The sequence below is a fragment of the Bactrocera dorsalis genome, chromosome 3 (genome assembly GCF_023373825.1).
Source record: "Bactrocera dorsalis isolate Fly_Bdor chromosome 3, ASM2337382v1, whole genome shotgun sequence".
NCBI lineage: Eukaryota > Metazoa > Arthropoda > Insecta > Diptera > Tephritidae > Bactrocera > Bactrocera dorsalis.
In genome coordinates, this window is record NC_064305.1 from 49,588,854 (window position 1) to 49,606,033 (window position 17,180).

General features: G+C 32.4%; 1 protein-coding gene across 1 annotated transcript in view; it reads left to right on the plus strand.

Moving 5' to 3' along the window:
* The window catches only part of LOC105223960 (photoreceptor-specific nuclear receptor), a 77,563-nt gene extending 76,439 nt beyond the window's left edge, over positions 1-1,124 (plus strand). Inside the window, exon 11 of the mRNA XM_049451310.1 lies at positions 826-1,124. Within this exon, the coding sequence (XP_049307267.1) occupies positions 826-1,008 (183 nt within the window). The 3' untranslated portion in view covers positions 1,009-1,124. The remainder of the gene's footprint in view (positions 1-825) is intronic.
* Positions 1,125-17,180: the final 16,056 nt, after the last annotated feature.

Sequence of the window (17,180 nt, forward strand, 5' to 3'; positions counted from 1 at the left end):
TGAAAGTAAAAAAGACTTCAAACAATAATTTTTTTTAGTTTCTTTTCTATAACTCACTTAAATTAATTTTTTCATTTACATATGTTCTGACTAAATAAATTTCTTAAGAGAAAAAATAGATATTATTGTAAATAAATAACTAAAAATAAAGAAAAAACATAGCCATTTAGCTGATTTGTTCATGTAAAGGCCAAAAATGGTGATTTTTTTAAATGATTGTATGGGGAACCCCCCAGGGGAGTTCCAGGGGGTGTGCCACTGGCATGGCTGGATCGGCCGTCCAAAGTTAGTGGGGGTCGGTCATACATTTGGACTCGATTGGAGCACTCTAAATGGGTCAAAGTGGGATTTTTCAAAATTTGCCCCTACCGAAAAGTTTGACCCAAATTGGGGGACATCAAAATTCGTTTTAGAGATATGGTTCCTTCGGCAAAGTTTCTTATTTTGATCCCTAGAATACGATTTTCATTGAGCGATTTTTAAATCGACCCGCCCTAATGTATATATATATGTATATTTTTTTATTTTTGGTTTCAAGGTCCTGAAGGTGAAATCCTTTGCCAAAACGTCGACTACGTAGCACCGGCAGTAGTGTATTTAAGAACCAGCACTTTAAGGCATTTGGCAGTTTTGGTAATAGCATATTTTAGTTTGTTTACACTTGAGCAAATTTGCAACTACCTTTGTTTTCTAAAACAAATTTAAAAAAGTGGTGAACAGACCGATAGTACAAATAAAGCTTTTGTTGATTTTTACAGTAGCTCATATTTTTTTTACATATGTGTTTTTCCGAGTTTTCAAATTTGATGTTTTATTTTCTTCTAGGTCATGCTATCTCAACACACAAAATCACAGTTTCTTACGCAGATCGCACGATTTGGTCGTCTACTCCTGATGCTGCCTCTTTTACGAACTGTGAATTCTCATAAAATCGAACTAATATATTTTCAACGTACAATTGGAAATACACCCATGGAAAAAGTGCTCTGCGATATGTATAAGAACTGAAATGATGGCTTTTTAAAAATATTTGTATACATAAATATGTACATACATATACGAATATTTCTTACAGTAAGGAGATATGTGTTCCTATACCAAGAATAAAAAAATTATACAATAGAAGAGCGTTTGTTTTGTATTATAATTATAAACCATACCAATCTCATACTTAAAATTCTGTTTTGACCAATGGTGTGCAAAATTGTGTGTCTTATTGTTATTTTTAGGTTAATTTTAAATCAATCCGTTATATCACGTTATCCAATTGGATTCATGTATCCGTAAAAAACGTTTTAAAAGATTTAGTATTAAAAGAATTGAGTACTTACACATACTATTACGAAACAGTACTTAACACAAAAACATCTGTGATTCTAAAATAATGGAAACCTCTTTATACTTTTCTCTAGTTCATATACATACATACATATACGATGCCGCCTAAAACTAATCGAGATAGAAATTGGGAATAGATATTTATATGTATGTATGTACATATATACATAAAATAACCAGGGTGACTAGACCGCATACTGTCTGTCTATAAAATAAGAAAATTGAGATATCTTGATGAAACTTGTTTCTTGATAAAAAAGAAAGGCGAACTAAGCACTAAACTAAGATATAGAAGTGCAATTTGGCATTTTAAAAAGTGATTTCGACTAAATTTAGCAAGTGGACTTTTTCCCACATCCGATATTTTCGGTCAAAAGTCAACTATTTGGTACCTAGAAGAGGTGTGCCATATTTAAAAAGAATTATTAGTGCGAAATTGTATGCCACACTCTCCGTACAATTTTTAGAACGGCTCTTATAAAACTCTCTCATACCATCGCCGGTGTAAAATTTAATGTCTCTGGCGTATTTAGTTATTTATTTAGTGCGCCTTTAGTAATTTTTTACAAAACCGTTATATGGGGAGAGAGCGGATTTATCTTCGGATTCATCTTTCATTTTCACATTATTGGAAGCAGTTCTTATAATATTTGAGCTCAGCGAATTTGTTGTTATAGCTTTAGTGGTTGAGTAGGTATGTAGATTAAAGGTATTAGACGGCGGGGCCATCGCCGCTTTTTCAGAATTTTTTACACACAGGGGCTTGCTACTCTGTGCTAAATAACAGTTTTATATCTGAATTTAGAGCGTAGTTAAGGCACTTTATAGGTTTTCGATTGATGACGATTTGTGGGCGTGGCAGTGGTCTGATTACACCCATCCACGTACTCGTAATTTTCTTTATACTAACGAACCCGCATTCCCAGTTTCGGACGGACGGGCGGACAGACAAACAGTCGCCCATATTTCTACTTTCCTCGTCATCCTGATCATTTATATACATATGTATATACTCGTATAACCCTATATCAATATAAGAAGTCAAAGAAACTTACGAAAACTTTTTTGCAAGCGTTATTTAAACCTCAACCCAGAATTGTGTTGTATTAGCACAATTAGTACAATAGTTTTGTACAGCTAAAGGTTGACTGTAACACTCAAAACCAATCAAAATAGGTCTGATCAGGAAGATGAGTAAGTTCCGTGTGACTGTCTGTCCGCCGGCCCGTCCGTTCTTTAAGGGGTTAGGGGCAGTTAGAATTTTCAAAAAAAAAAAAAATTTTTGGTTTTTCGTTAAGTGTAATATCTTAAAAATATTCTCTGAAAATTTCACGTTGATCCGATAATTAGTTTTTGAGCTATTCGACAAATAACAAAGAGAGTTCGGGCACTTCAAAGCGTTAGTATGAAACTTTAAACGCGTTTTTCTCAAAACTATGTTTTTTGAACTGATGACAACTGTAACTCGAAATCCGCTCAGTAGATTTTAATGAAATTTATACTTTATTTCAGAATACATAATGAACTCGGGCCTGATCGAAGAATTTTTTGTTTTTAAAAAATTTCGATTTTTTAAGACCATTTGTTGCTTTTTCCCAAAAATTTAGAAAAATATTTTCTGAGGCCGCCATTTTGTTAATTTTTGACAAAAAAACAAATCCTTCGATCAGGCCCGAGCTTATCTATTTATAGAACTAATTTTTTTTGTCCGATTGATTTTAGATGAATCTCCAAGGACTTACAGCTGTCATCGCAAGTACCTTTTTTTGGAACTTGGTCAACAGAAACAACTATAACTTTGGAAATAATTTTTTTTTTTTTTGATATCTTCGTGACTTCAAGTCAACACATTCTTTAAAAACGCCATATTTCTACTTTTGTAAAATAACACGATTTAATAGCAAAAAAAAAATACTGAAAAGTCTCATTTTTGCATGCCTCTGACTACCCCTAACCCCTTAAAGCAATAACTTGATTAAGAATTAAGATATGTTGCTAACATCGACCAATTTCAACCAAATACGGTACATAATATTATTCTTCCGTTCTTATGTGGGATTACATACAAAAATGAGTTTACGCAATTACAATTCTCAACGCTATGTTTTCGGTTCGTTATAACTTTATGAGACTATTGGGGTACTCACAACGTGTCATAAAGTTATAAGTCATAAACAAAAATTAAGACAAAATACAATGGTTGTGAACACGTCGCACAGTGAGACAACGCCGGCATTAAATACAAGGAGTCATTGTAGAGCTCTGAAATTTTGCACAGGTTATTTTTGAGACAATTCCAGTTTAAAAAAAAAAATTAAGAAAATTCGCCTACTTTTACGCCCACCTGCCATACAGTCGAAATTTGTAAAATGCCGTATTGTCCGTAATACTTTAGGTATAACTTTCAATTTTGGTATACTTGAATGTTATATAGTTACAAACATTATTTGAAATAAAAATTGAACTTTGGCCCACTTTTAACCCCATCACCCATACTACCTCAACATAAAAAGTGCCATATTTTCTAAAATATTGTTGCGAGTTTACTCCTTACAAGGTTCGTATCTCTGGATTGACAAATAAAACCGTTTAATTCACTTCAACAAAATCTCTTTATTTTACAACTCGTCTACACTATATCAGTTTACTCTTAGCACTGGTTGATTACGTTGGCGCTGCCACGGCTTATATAGCCACGCACTTCTCGCTGATGCCGACGTGTCCTTCTAGAATATTGCGTCTGGAAATTACCAGAACATAATGCTATACGGCGCCAGACTCAGCAATTGTTTAAGTAGACAAGCAGACAGTGCGGCGCCAGATGTCTATTGTTTCGACAAGCAGACAGCCGCGGCGCCAGATGTCTACAACAAGACAAATGCTATTCCATATACCTACAGCTATTGTTCATAATAAGGGATGCATATAGCAATACAAATACAACTTAATAATACTTTTGTAACAATATATTAAATACAACCTTCAAATTCTATATTACTGTAATTTATATCATTTAAAATGTTTTATGCAAAAATTACAATAACACGCGCACTAATACGCCCACCTCTCATTGAAATGCAATAAAAAAAAATAATATTTTTTTTCATTCAATCAATAATTTTTTAACATCATCATGGTATTCTAATTTTTTCAATTTGTTTCTCATTTTAAATGAATTAATATAAGGATCTGATGATATTTGCAAATAGTGCATTACATCTTCATTCGTAGAAATACGTGAATTTTTACGAGAATGGAATAGTCTACAGTTTCTATACTCCTTATTTATTGCTTCTTGCGCTTCTTCGGATGTAGCAAAAAAAAATGTTAATATTAAATAAAGTTTAAAAAAATACTTTAAAAAATAAAAATTGCAAACAAACCTATTGGCAATATAGCCTCAGATACCATTTTGCTGCCGTGAATGAGAACTTTATGCACAGTGATGGGCATGTAGTACCAGCCATAAAGCTCTACATATAATTTTGCAGTGTCCATGCAATACGAATGGAATTTACCAACATCTATATTTTTAATACTATTTATAGTATTTAATATAATTTTAAAGCGGTGAATTAAGTCTACATTTACACCAGTTATGTCAGCGGTTATTTCTGGATCTTCAAAAAATCTTCTAGAGACATTACCATCATTGGTTGTTCCCATGCCTTGTTTCACCACATCGACTTTTAAGCCCAGAACTAATTTGAAATTTTTTTTTCATTTCTGTTTTAACAGCTTCTTTCTGTTCTTTTGTATCTTTATTTGTTCTCCACGCTTTGAAACTTTTATTATAACCGATATATAATATACATTCCATGAATTTTATTCGAACATGTAACGGCGAAATTCCCAATTTCAATGCTTCAGCTGAATTTGTTCTCAAAATAACTGCATCCAAATTATTCATTTCATTAGGTTTTGCTCCACATATGAAACAAACAGCCATCGAGCAATTCTTACTGACTGTTGTTGCCACTTTTCCGACAATCATCCTCATAGTTAAACTATGAGATATCGCAAACATTTTGTTGAACATTTCGAATTCTGTCGTTTTTAAATTTTGAATTTCTGCATTTACACGATTTACTTCATTGTTAATAACATCTGCTGTTTCTTTCACAAATTCGAATTTCATAGGCCTGCAAAGTCTTGTTGAAGATGGTACTGAATTTTCCCAACACGAATAAAAATCATTGAAAGATCAGTTAACTTTAACGGAACAAGAGATGTTAAAAACATATTTTTATCAGAAACATTTTCATCGGTGAAATGTTGTTGATATTCACTGTGCCCTGATGATCCATTTACTTATTAAATTCAACTCATTTGGAATCTCATCAATCTCAGTTTTTGTTTTTGCTTGAAAAATTCTTGAAACAGTGTGATCAAGTAATTCTTGTAATCCAACACTGCTAAAACTTTCATCAACCTTAATATTTGCAGGATAGCATTGTTTTTAACTTCCAATATTTTGCTGTAGTGTGGGAATATGTCACAACCAATTTCTTTTGCAGAGCTTCTTAAAACATCATATTGGTGTCTTGATAGTGAAGCATCAATTATAAGGCTGAGTGCTTTCTCTGGTGTAAATGATTTGAATTGTTCACTCTTTTCATATTTTTTAGCAGCAGACACTATTAAGTCTTCTGGAAAACTTTTACAAAATTGAGATGTTTTACTTCTCTTAGACCTTTCTTGGCTTTCTTCGAAAGCTTTTACAGGTCGTCCACGCTTAACGGATTGCGAAGTGGTTGGTTGTTCATCATCCAAAGTTTCTTCACATATGGTGTAAAGCTGTGCAAGCCATTCTTCATTATCAGCCAAAAATTTACTTTTTATGCGCCCAGATTTGTTCCATTTTGATTTAAATTTTGGTATTAAATATTTTATTAAAAAATCACGAAATTTTTTAATAATTAAGTCTGACATTTCATTGTAATTTGTTGATATGACACCAACAACAACAACCAAATATTAAAAATTGCACTATAAGAAATTGTTGAATTATCCATGACCTTGTTGAATGTTTTTTATCACTTTATATAAACTTGTTTAAACTTGCCGCTCAAATAGATTGTGAATTACATATATAATTGCAATTACCATTTGTTGATCAATAATATTTAAAACAATTTTATTAAAAAATTTTATAAACATAATTAAAGTGTGACATTTATGACGTAAAACGCATTTTTTTTTTCTAAATTCCGTGAATTGGAAAAGTTTTCGAAATTAATAAATTCGGCTCGACAGACTATAGAGAAAACATTTTCGAATATTTAAAAAAAACCGCATCAAAAAATGTTAAAAACTATATGAGTTATCATGCAGACCGTGGAGCAACTTTTTTTTTATTGTACTTTGTGGCACGTGATATTTTATGTACTAATTTTTGTAAAGAAAAATTAAAAAATATTTTTTTTTTAACTTTAAGTACCAATAAACATTTTATAAAATTTTTTTATATTCATTTCTATTGTTATCCCTTCTTAAAACAGTTTTTCTTTTAGCGCATTTTTGGTGCTGCTGGACGTATGTAACCCCTTAATAAGAAAGTGCTATAATATGGCTTGCTGGGATAAAAGTTATTATAAATACAAAAAGAATATTCTTATTTACGTGAGCTTCTTTTTTTGCTCTAAATTTTTTTACTTCACTAAAATTGATAAGAAGATCATTTATGTGTGTACAGATGTACATATGTTTGAGCAAAAAAAAAAAACTGGTTTGGCTCAGCGGATGGAAAAATGCCCAAAAACCAACAACAACCAAAACCAAAATTATGCTCACTATATTAAGCTGCTTATGAGCTTTGGACAACAAAAATATTTATAATGCAAGAGACTATTTTCTATTTTCCTGCCAGGCGACAAGCGGCACTACAATATAACAATTAAACTAACCACATTAGAAAGTGATCATAACACAACTTAGATAAGAACAATATCTTGCACTAACAATTTAAATTAAAAATTGTGCAACTATCTAACCCAAAGTCAATGACCTTCAACAAAATTATCTATCAAATTAATAACGTAAATAAAATTTATGTAAACAAGAATATTTTTATTAAAACATAAATGATCTTTAAAGCATAATTCTGAATAACTAACAAAAAACAAATGTAATTTATTACTATTCTCTTGCACAATAAGTGAATATTAAAAATTTAAAAACAATAAAAGTAAAAAGTTGTAAACATGCTATTGCATGCTAACATACGTATAGCGACAGAATGTGCGCGTTACGTACTTTTTGTAGTTTTTTGTATGTTTAATGTGCTTTTGCAAACTTTTGCTATATGTCCTCTACTTTAAATTAAAGCTGAGATTTCAAACTTTCATTTGGTATAAGGGCGAAGGGCTGTTCTATATTTCCTAGGCCATTGAAAATGCAAAATGTTCAATTTTTGCACCACAATTCTGTTGTTAAGAAAAAAAAATTGTTTTTTTTTTTAATTTATTTTTTCATTTACTAATTCTACAATAACTAAATTAATTAAAAAAATATTTTAAAGTTACATTTATTATGTATTTTTATTTTAATAAGCTTTTGATTATTACATATTGAACTAACATATTTCAAGCGCGTTGGCATACCTCAACTTTGACTTGCTCTAGACCAAAAAGTAATGAAGTTATGAGGCTGAAAGGGAATTGTTACTCATATATCTGTTAATATACTGTGAAAATTTCATCCAAATTGGACGACACGTCAAAAACCATTTTTTGCCGCGGTTACTATTGGGCTGTCTCACTGTGCGTCGTTATAAATTTGTTGTCTTAAATCACTTATCAATCAGCTGATTGAAAAAACATAAATTACAATATTTGCAAAAATAAGTATTTCGCAGTCAAAATGCCAAAGATAGGTGAAAATTTTAAAATAATGGATGCGCTGTACAAGAATCAGGCATTAAACCTGATAACACTTGACTCAAGTGAGTTTTACCATTATAAGCAAGTCTCACTTTGATATTTATTTACGTAAAAATTAATTTCCAGGCGACGACGAAGATGCGGACGAAATGTTTGAAAATTTTTCATTGAGTTTACTTTGTTTATTAAACAATCGTAGAAGTGTTCATCTCGGAATACCAAAGTCACCCCAATGGCGACATAATGTACTTAGGAACTTTGATGTCAACCGTTTCAACGAAATGATTCGTGTTCGCCCGGACGAATTTCGCCGCATACTAGGTTATATAAAGGATGATAGTGTATTTAACACAAATTCTAGTGGACTGCTACTTCCTTTAGATTTACAATTAAAAATAGTGCTATTTAGGTTGGAATCTTCCGGAGATAGATTATCTATACGAAAGGTTGCTTCATTGTTTGGCGTGGGTGATGGGGGCACTATTCAAATTATAACTATGCGCGTATTTAAAGCAATATTGAAATTAAAAGAGAAGTTTCTGTTTTGGCCAAATGAAAATGAACGGTTGGAAATTGTTACTGCAACGTGGAAAGAGATGCCAGGTTGTATAGGATATATTGATGGATCCAAATTAAATTTTGCAGAAACGCCAGCCAAAAAACATAAACTTTTTTATTCACGAAAACTCCAATATGCTATTCAAATGCAAGCTGTTTGTGACTATAGGCTATAGGCCACCCAAGGAATTTTTATTGACACCGTTCAGGCAAAATAGTACGGACTACACTACAGAAGAAAGAGAAAGTTTCAATAAGTATTTTTCAAAATATCGTGTGCGAATTGAGAATTTTTTTGGCATTTTAAAAGAAAAATTCGGTAGCTTGAAGGAATTGAAGATTAGAATGATAAATGAGCAAAATAAAAAAGAATGCAATGAGTGGATCATGGTATGTTGCATTCTCCATAACATGCTAATCGATTTCCAAACTGAAAACGAAGAAAGCGTTGAAATTAACCCACCTCAATATAACGGGTGATTTTTTTGAGGTTAGGATTTTCATGCATTAGTATTTGACAGATCACGTGGGATTTCAGACATGGTGTCAAAGAGAAAGATGCTCAGTATGCTTTGACATTTCATCATGAATAGACTTACTAACGAGCAACGCTTGCAAATCATTGAATTTTATTACCAAAATCAGTGTTCGGTTTTTTTTTTTTTTCGGACAAATTTTGTTCAGCGATGAGGCTCATTTCTGGTTGAATGGCTACGTAAATAAGCAAAATTGCCGCATTTGGGGTGAAGAGCAACCAGAAGCCGTTCAAGAACTGCCCATGCATCCCGAAAAATGCACTGTTTGGTGTGGTTTGTACGCTGGTGGAATCATTGGACCGTATTTTTTCAAAGATGCTGTTGGACGCAACGTTACGGTGAATGGCGATCGCTATCGTTCGATGCTAACAAACTTTTTGTTGCCAAAAATGGAAGAACTGAACTTGGTTGACATGTGGTTTCAACAAGATGGCGCTACATGCCACACAGCTCGCGATTCTATGGCCATTTTGAGGGAAAACTTCGGACAACAATTCATCTCAAGAAATGGACCCGTAAGTTGGCCACCAAGATCATGCGATTTAACGCCTTTAGACTATTTTTTGTGGGGCTACGTCAAGTCTAAAGTCTACAGAAATAAGCCAGCAACTATTCCAGCTTTGGAAGACAACATTTCCGAAGAAATTCGGGCTATTCCGGCCGAAATGCTCGAAAAAGTTGCCCAAAATTGGACTTTCCGAATGGACCACCTAAGACGCAGCCGCGGTCAACATTTAAATGAAATTATCTTCAAAAAGTAAATGTCATGAACCAATCTAACGTTTCAAATAAAGAACCGATGAGATTTTGCAAATTTTATGCGTTTTTTTTTAAAAAAAAGTTATCAAGCTCTTAAAAAATCACCCTTTAGCTTACCACCAGGAAGTAACACAAGATCTAGCCTTCTTGACTTCATATAAAATCATAGATTAACTTAAAATACGTTATTATTTAAACGTATATTTACTATTCGTTAGTATTAGTATTCATATATAAAAATGTGTTTTTTTTTTTAATTTAAAAATTAACACAACAAGTAATTATTAAAAATAAACTTTAGGTACATTAATTCATTTCAGGTAATTTGAAATTCCTTTCTCTTAATTCCAACTCTTTCTCCTTAAAACTCATTTCTTGCTCCATTTTCTGCCTTTTCGGCTGTATCATTTCAGACTGAAATTGCAGAATATCTGATGCCGCAGTTCTGGAATATATTCCTTTACGAATTGTCTTATTTATTCATTCTCCTTCGCATACAGACGCAAAAGACTGACTCGTTGAGGTCTACTTCGTTGTTCTCCAAACTGTCGTTTATTACTGCTGACTCAACCACTCTACTGCCGAAAATTTCTTCCATTCCATAAAAAAACGTACACATTTTAAGTAAAGTGGCTGAAATAAAAAAACTTTTGATGCGATTTACTAGTCGTTCCGCTTCATTTTATGGTTTGAACCACCCCACCGAGCCTTCCCATGCTTTTGCTTTGTTATATGTTGTACGCATATAACAAACCTTCGAACGTGTCAGCTTCCAGTCCACCGCAATGTTGCTCTCCTTTGAAAATCGTTTATAATACATTTGAGACGTTGGCTTCTATAATTAAAATTATAATAGATTACTTCTAAGTTGTATTTTAATAGATTTACCTCAAAATCCCTGTTTTGTGTCAAAAATTCAATTTTTTTCTTTAAACAGCCAATTTCTGGTTGGGTTGGAATGCACCCGCTTTGCTTTTGTCTAAAAGCGCATTTAATTAGTTAAATTGTATTTGTTATGCATTTTTATATTACCTGTATAACATTATATTGCTCCATTATTCCGAAAACCCTCGACAAAAGAAATTTGAAAGAAATTTAAATTTAAACACAAATGTAACCACAACACAAAAGCAAACTGATGTAAACAGAAATCAGCTGATCAGTTATGACAAACTGAATAGATAGCGTTCAGATATGTATTTGCGTAAACTTATTTTAGTATGCAATCCAACAAAAAAATTTTTACACTAGCATAAAAACTTATGATTTTATGATTTTACGATGCTTTAAGACACGTTGTGTGTACCCCATATATGAAACACCTAATTGGCTGAATGGCAAAATCGGACATATTGAAATTCAACTTAAATATAAATACCTCTTGGTTTGAAAATTTGTAAAAAGCGGGCATGACTCCACACCCACAATGACTTTAAGGTACATAACTCAAAAACCAATAATGCTAAATCAACCCAATTCACTCAGAGCAAATATTCTTAATATTTCCTCAAACACCGTGAAAATGGAGCTATTAAAAGCAGAAAAGGTTATTAAATAGGGAAGGTGCAAATGCTAAATCCAATTTCATTGAATTTTCACCTTAGGGAATTTCGAAAAACACAATTTCGAAAAGAGAATACACCACGCAGGAAAAATTGCTATATTGCCTATTTAGATTTGCATCTACAATTCCTACGATATTACAAAGAAATCATAATTTAGATTTACAAATAAGCCTTTTAAATAAAAAATTGGTAAAACCCAGCATTTATCTTTAAATAAACATCTAATTTACGAAATTGTACACTAATATGAAAAACGTACGTATACACATGTTCATAAATACACAGGCTCTAATGGTTATTACTCCTTGCTCCGCAGAAACAGAATAACGAACTTTAACTTGTATGCAAAAACAGCTAAAAAGACTCATACGAGTATAGGACGGTTGCAGCCTAAGGACTCAGGACGCGCAGTGTGCTATTTTATGTTTTATGCTGTTATTAGATTATGTTTTAAAAGTTTTAATATTGTTATGAATTTGTATTTATATTTACTATTATGGAAATATTTTTATGTTATACAAATAATGCTTAATAAATCAAAATTCCTCGATAAAAATAAATTGCTATCATTAATAGTATATCCCCGGATGAAACTCATTTGTCTATGGCGGCATGTTAAAGGACATTTTAGAGCAGTGGCCGGCAGGCACCTTGCTGCTATAGAGTACAATAGTTTCGATCACTTAACGGTTGTATGTATCACCTAAAACTAAGCGGAATAGATATAGTGTTATAAGTATATACATGATCAGAATGAAGATAGACTAAATTTAGTACGTGACCTTCTATTTATATTCCTATGTTACAGTATAAAAATTGATGACATCGGACAACCACGCCTATTTCCCACATAATTAATATAACAGAGTATAATTTTGCACTAATAGTTTCTTTAAAGTGTGTCACCTGACCAAAAATTGACCAAATCCAACCAAAACTTTTCAAGCCGCTACGTACCGAATATATGGACCACACTATCTATAGCTGACTTTTGACCGAAAATATCGGTCAATGTATGGGATATTCAATTCAGAGAGAATCCTTTCCTGAGTTACTCTGTGTATCAAAACTGGGTTAATCGGGTCAATACTTCCCTTAGTGCTTTCTATACCTAATACATATAAAGATTGTGGAACTCCCTGATGCCTAAAATATGTAAAATTGGCTTGACCTAGCCCCTATATAACTAATATCAGGATTTTCGAACATCCGGCTGACTTTAGTCCATATGATTAGTGATGGTATGCGAGGTACCTGAATGAAACCCAGGGAACATTTTTTAGTATGTTACATGATAATAGTTAATAGATAAAATAGGGTCGATACCACCCTAAATCCCATTTACTACAAATAATGTTTGTCGAATATGTGGGAGTATGTATGGTATATAGTATTTGCATATATAAAATTGCTTAGATTCCGATCCTCTGGTTGACGTTTTACTTGTGAAGGTATTTCCTGGCTTTGATTCTTGCAAGGTGCAAGAGTATAAAATGTTAGGTTGCACCTGGGGCCCTATTCTGTATGTTTCGATTCGAAAGTTAATTCTATTCCAATTTTATATTCGACTCGAATGTGTTTTAGCATTCTGTAAAAAAATCTAATTAAGTTTATAAATATGCTAAAGTTGTACCACCCTGTGCCAGTATTTTCGAAAGCTAAATGTCAAAATAAAATGAAATAAATTTAAATTTATTTGAAAAATATGGATTCAGTTGATTTGTGGATGGAGGACAAGGAATTATTGATAAGGATTACGAGTAGATATATAAGAAATGAATTTAATATTATGGAATTATCGCAAAAAAGGTAATTTGTTATGTACATATGTATTATGTTCGGTTATAAACTGTTTTTGCATTTGGGATTATAGCTTCATACAAAACTTTAGACTTTCAAAGAAGCCTTTGATTATGTCTTAAGAGGCATAACTGAGGAACTAACGGTACCTATAAGGTAGTAAATCCAGTTATAAAACTTGCTGCTACTTTAAAATTACTTCGTCAAGGGGGCTATCAACATCAAATAGTGCAATTCCGGTTTGCCTGGTTAGCACAGTCCACTACATCTAAATGTATTGCAGAAGTGTTGAATGCTATTGAAAAAACAATGTGTCCGAAACACATAAAATTTGAAATGAACTCACAAGAAAAGCGTGAAGCTAAGAACTATTTTTATTCAAAATTTGGATTACCAGGAATAATAGGTGCTGTTGATGGAACTCACATTCAGATGGTTAGACCAGTAAAAGATGAACATTTCTTTTTTAATCGAAAGCTAAAGCATAGCGTCAATGCTATGGTGGTAAGATTATATTACGACGTTTTATTCAGACTTATTTATTGTCTGGAGTTTATGGTGGAGCAGCGCAAGATGCCTACGTATGGAGTCTTTCAAATGAACGAAGCAAGATCAATAATCGAGTGTGTATTTGGCATTTTAAAAAGTCGTTTTCGATGCCTGCTTGCTGGAAGAGAACTTCACTAAAAAAAAGTTATTATAATTGTGAACGTTTGTTGAGCCCTGCATAACATTTGCCTCGTATACAACGATGAAGCGCCAACAGTAATTGAAATTAATGAAGAACGATCTAATTTGGCTAATTCGAGTTTTCACGAATTGCGCAAACAATACGAGAGCGAATTAAAATAAGCTTCCGTTCGTAATGTGAAACTAAAAAGCGATCCTTATTTATAAAAAAAAGATGAACGAGAGATTAAATGATATTTGATAAGTAAAATTAACGGGTATTAACATTTGTTCCTTGATTTTAAGTTTTGCAATTCTTATTATTGTTCCTCTCTTTTGATTTTGTACTCATGCTTTAACTTTGCAAACTTTAGTTTTTGCCTTTCCAGTTCTACTTTTTCTTTCATTGTTCAACAAGTTTCTTATTAGACTTAACTTAAATTGTAATTCATGTCATTTTAAAATCTTAGTACAATCATTGTGAAACTTGGTTTTCCCATCTACTTGCATTTTCTGGAGATTGTTTCTACTTCCGGTAAGTGACCGCACAGTGCTACATTTGGTGGCAAGAAGGTGGTGTTAAAAATGGTAGTTCCTCAAAATTCTACAAATCACTTACAGTGTCGGACAAAACTCATTGGACTAACTCGAGTCTTACACATATTCCGTCATAACTTTTTACATAGATGCATTAGAAGATTTTTTTTTTTTGCAAAAGAAAGATCACACATTCTACATTAAGAAACAGTGCAATTTTATTTTCCAACTTTTATATAAGATTTATAAATTATAATAGAAGGGAAAAAAGTAAAAAATTCGTGCGACAAAACTCATTGGACTAACACTTTGGATATCGATATAACCACTTCCAATGAATTAATTTACCGTTATCTGGTGGGAAAAGAGTTTTGCAGGTACTTATAATTATAAATCGTAGATCACACTTATTCGAATTGTTTATTTTAATGAGAACGGGTCTGTTGGAAAATATATAAACTTTTCCCAAATAATGCTAATAAAAAATTATTTTATATAAAAATGATAGGCAAAATACATTCAGCTGAACTTAAATTATAATTGTTAGCGAATTCACAAAAGATGTACGCCAAATTAGCTCTAAAAAAAATTATTCTCTGCGAAAATCAGCTGTTTCTGCTATTTTACGCAAGAACAAAGCTGAATGAACCGGAAAAAAAATTAATATTGGAGGACGTCTTAGACGACAATTCGGTGAAAGATGACTTGCAAATAATGCGCGAGTTCAAAATATATCCAAAAATATCAGCAAAAAAAGTTGTGGATAGCTTACAACTAAGAGTGAGTACGCGTACAGTACAACGACGCGCCGTTGATGCTGGTCTTTTTAGGTTCCGTGCTGCGAAAAAACCATATATTTCCAAAAAAAAAATCGGTTAGCATGTTTGAAATTTGCGAAACTGCATATTAATTGGTCTGTAGAGCAGTGAAAGTCGATATTGTTTTAGATGAGTCGAAATTTAATTTGCAGAACTCAGTTGGAAAGACAGGTGTACGAAGACCAATAGAAAAGCGTGCAGACCGTCGATATTTGCAGGGTGCATTATGGTGTGGGGATGCTTTTCTGGTTGGGAAGTAGGTCCTATTTACAGAATAGAAGGGAACATGGATGGGTTCCAATATAAATATATACTGCAAACCCAAATGTTACCTCACGCTATCCAAAAAATGCAGCCTGATTGGCAGTTTCAACATGACAATGGCCCCAGACACCCCCTTAAAGTTGGGAAGGATTGGTTTTAGGAATAATAAGTTTATATTATGAGATGGTCCGACCAGTCTCCTGACATGAACCCGATTGAAAACTTATGGGAAATTGTCAACAGGCAAATTAACAGGGCACAGGTCCAGGGTTATAAAAACAAGCTATTTGATGCCTTAAAACAAGCCTGAAATGGAATAAATAACACACATATTAGTAAATTAATTTCATATATGCCTAAATTATTTGTTGCAATCAAAAAAAATAATGGCTACTCAGTAAAATATTAATGTAAAACTATTTTATTTTCACATTTAGCTAAAGTCCAATGAGTTTTGTCGCACGAATTTTTTACTTTTTTCCCTTCTATTATAATTTATAAATCTTACATAAATGTTGAAAAATAAAATTGCATTGTTTCTTAATATAGAATATGTGATCTTTCTTTTGCAAAAAAAATTATTTTTCTAATGATTCTACGTAAAAAGTTATGACGGAATATGTGTCGGTGTGAGTGCTTGGATCCGTGGTTTCACTTTGATAGCTTTGTGTGACTTCACTTGTTCCAGCACCGAACTTTTCAGCACGTACTATCCCATCTAAAGCTTAATTTATCTGCAATAAGTCAAATGCCCTTAAATCATCAGACTAGAAGGAATTAACTTTTGAAGGTCCACCACTTGTTCCCGACATATGCAGCTTATTTTTGCGGGCTTTAGCCTTATTGAAGGTTTTATAATCTGTCCAAACCTTAAATGCAAACAAAATGAATAGAAATCAAAGCACAGGTAACTTATAATAGCAAAACATTTTTTTTCACATAGAAATTTACCTTTTTCCATGAATATATGTCTCGTATGGGTGGTCTATCTCCATTTAATTTTTCAGTCAACCGCCCCCATAAATGTTTATTTGTTTGCTTAGCATCTGCACATTTTACATACTCCTTTCACCATTATTTCAAATTATGTAGCTTTTGTGTGCTGACTTCTGCTAGCCGAGCCCCTATTCAAAATAATATTGCCTTTAAACTTCTTATCTATAGTATAATATGTAATAAAACTTATTAAAATGCTTTTATTTTTGAAAACGTTTTTATTCTACAACTCATAAGCTAACGAATATTTTATGCGAAATCCGAATAAATTTGACAATTAAATTCGAATCGAGATACAGAATAGGGCCCCTGTTCCGTTCTGTGTACAGAAATGTTTTAATTGCAAATTTCACTCACTGTTTATTTATATCACATACCAAAGTTTACATTCGTGTTAGCAACATTTATCTGCACATTTCCCCTTTATAATAAAAGTCATTTATTATTTATATTATACAT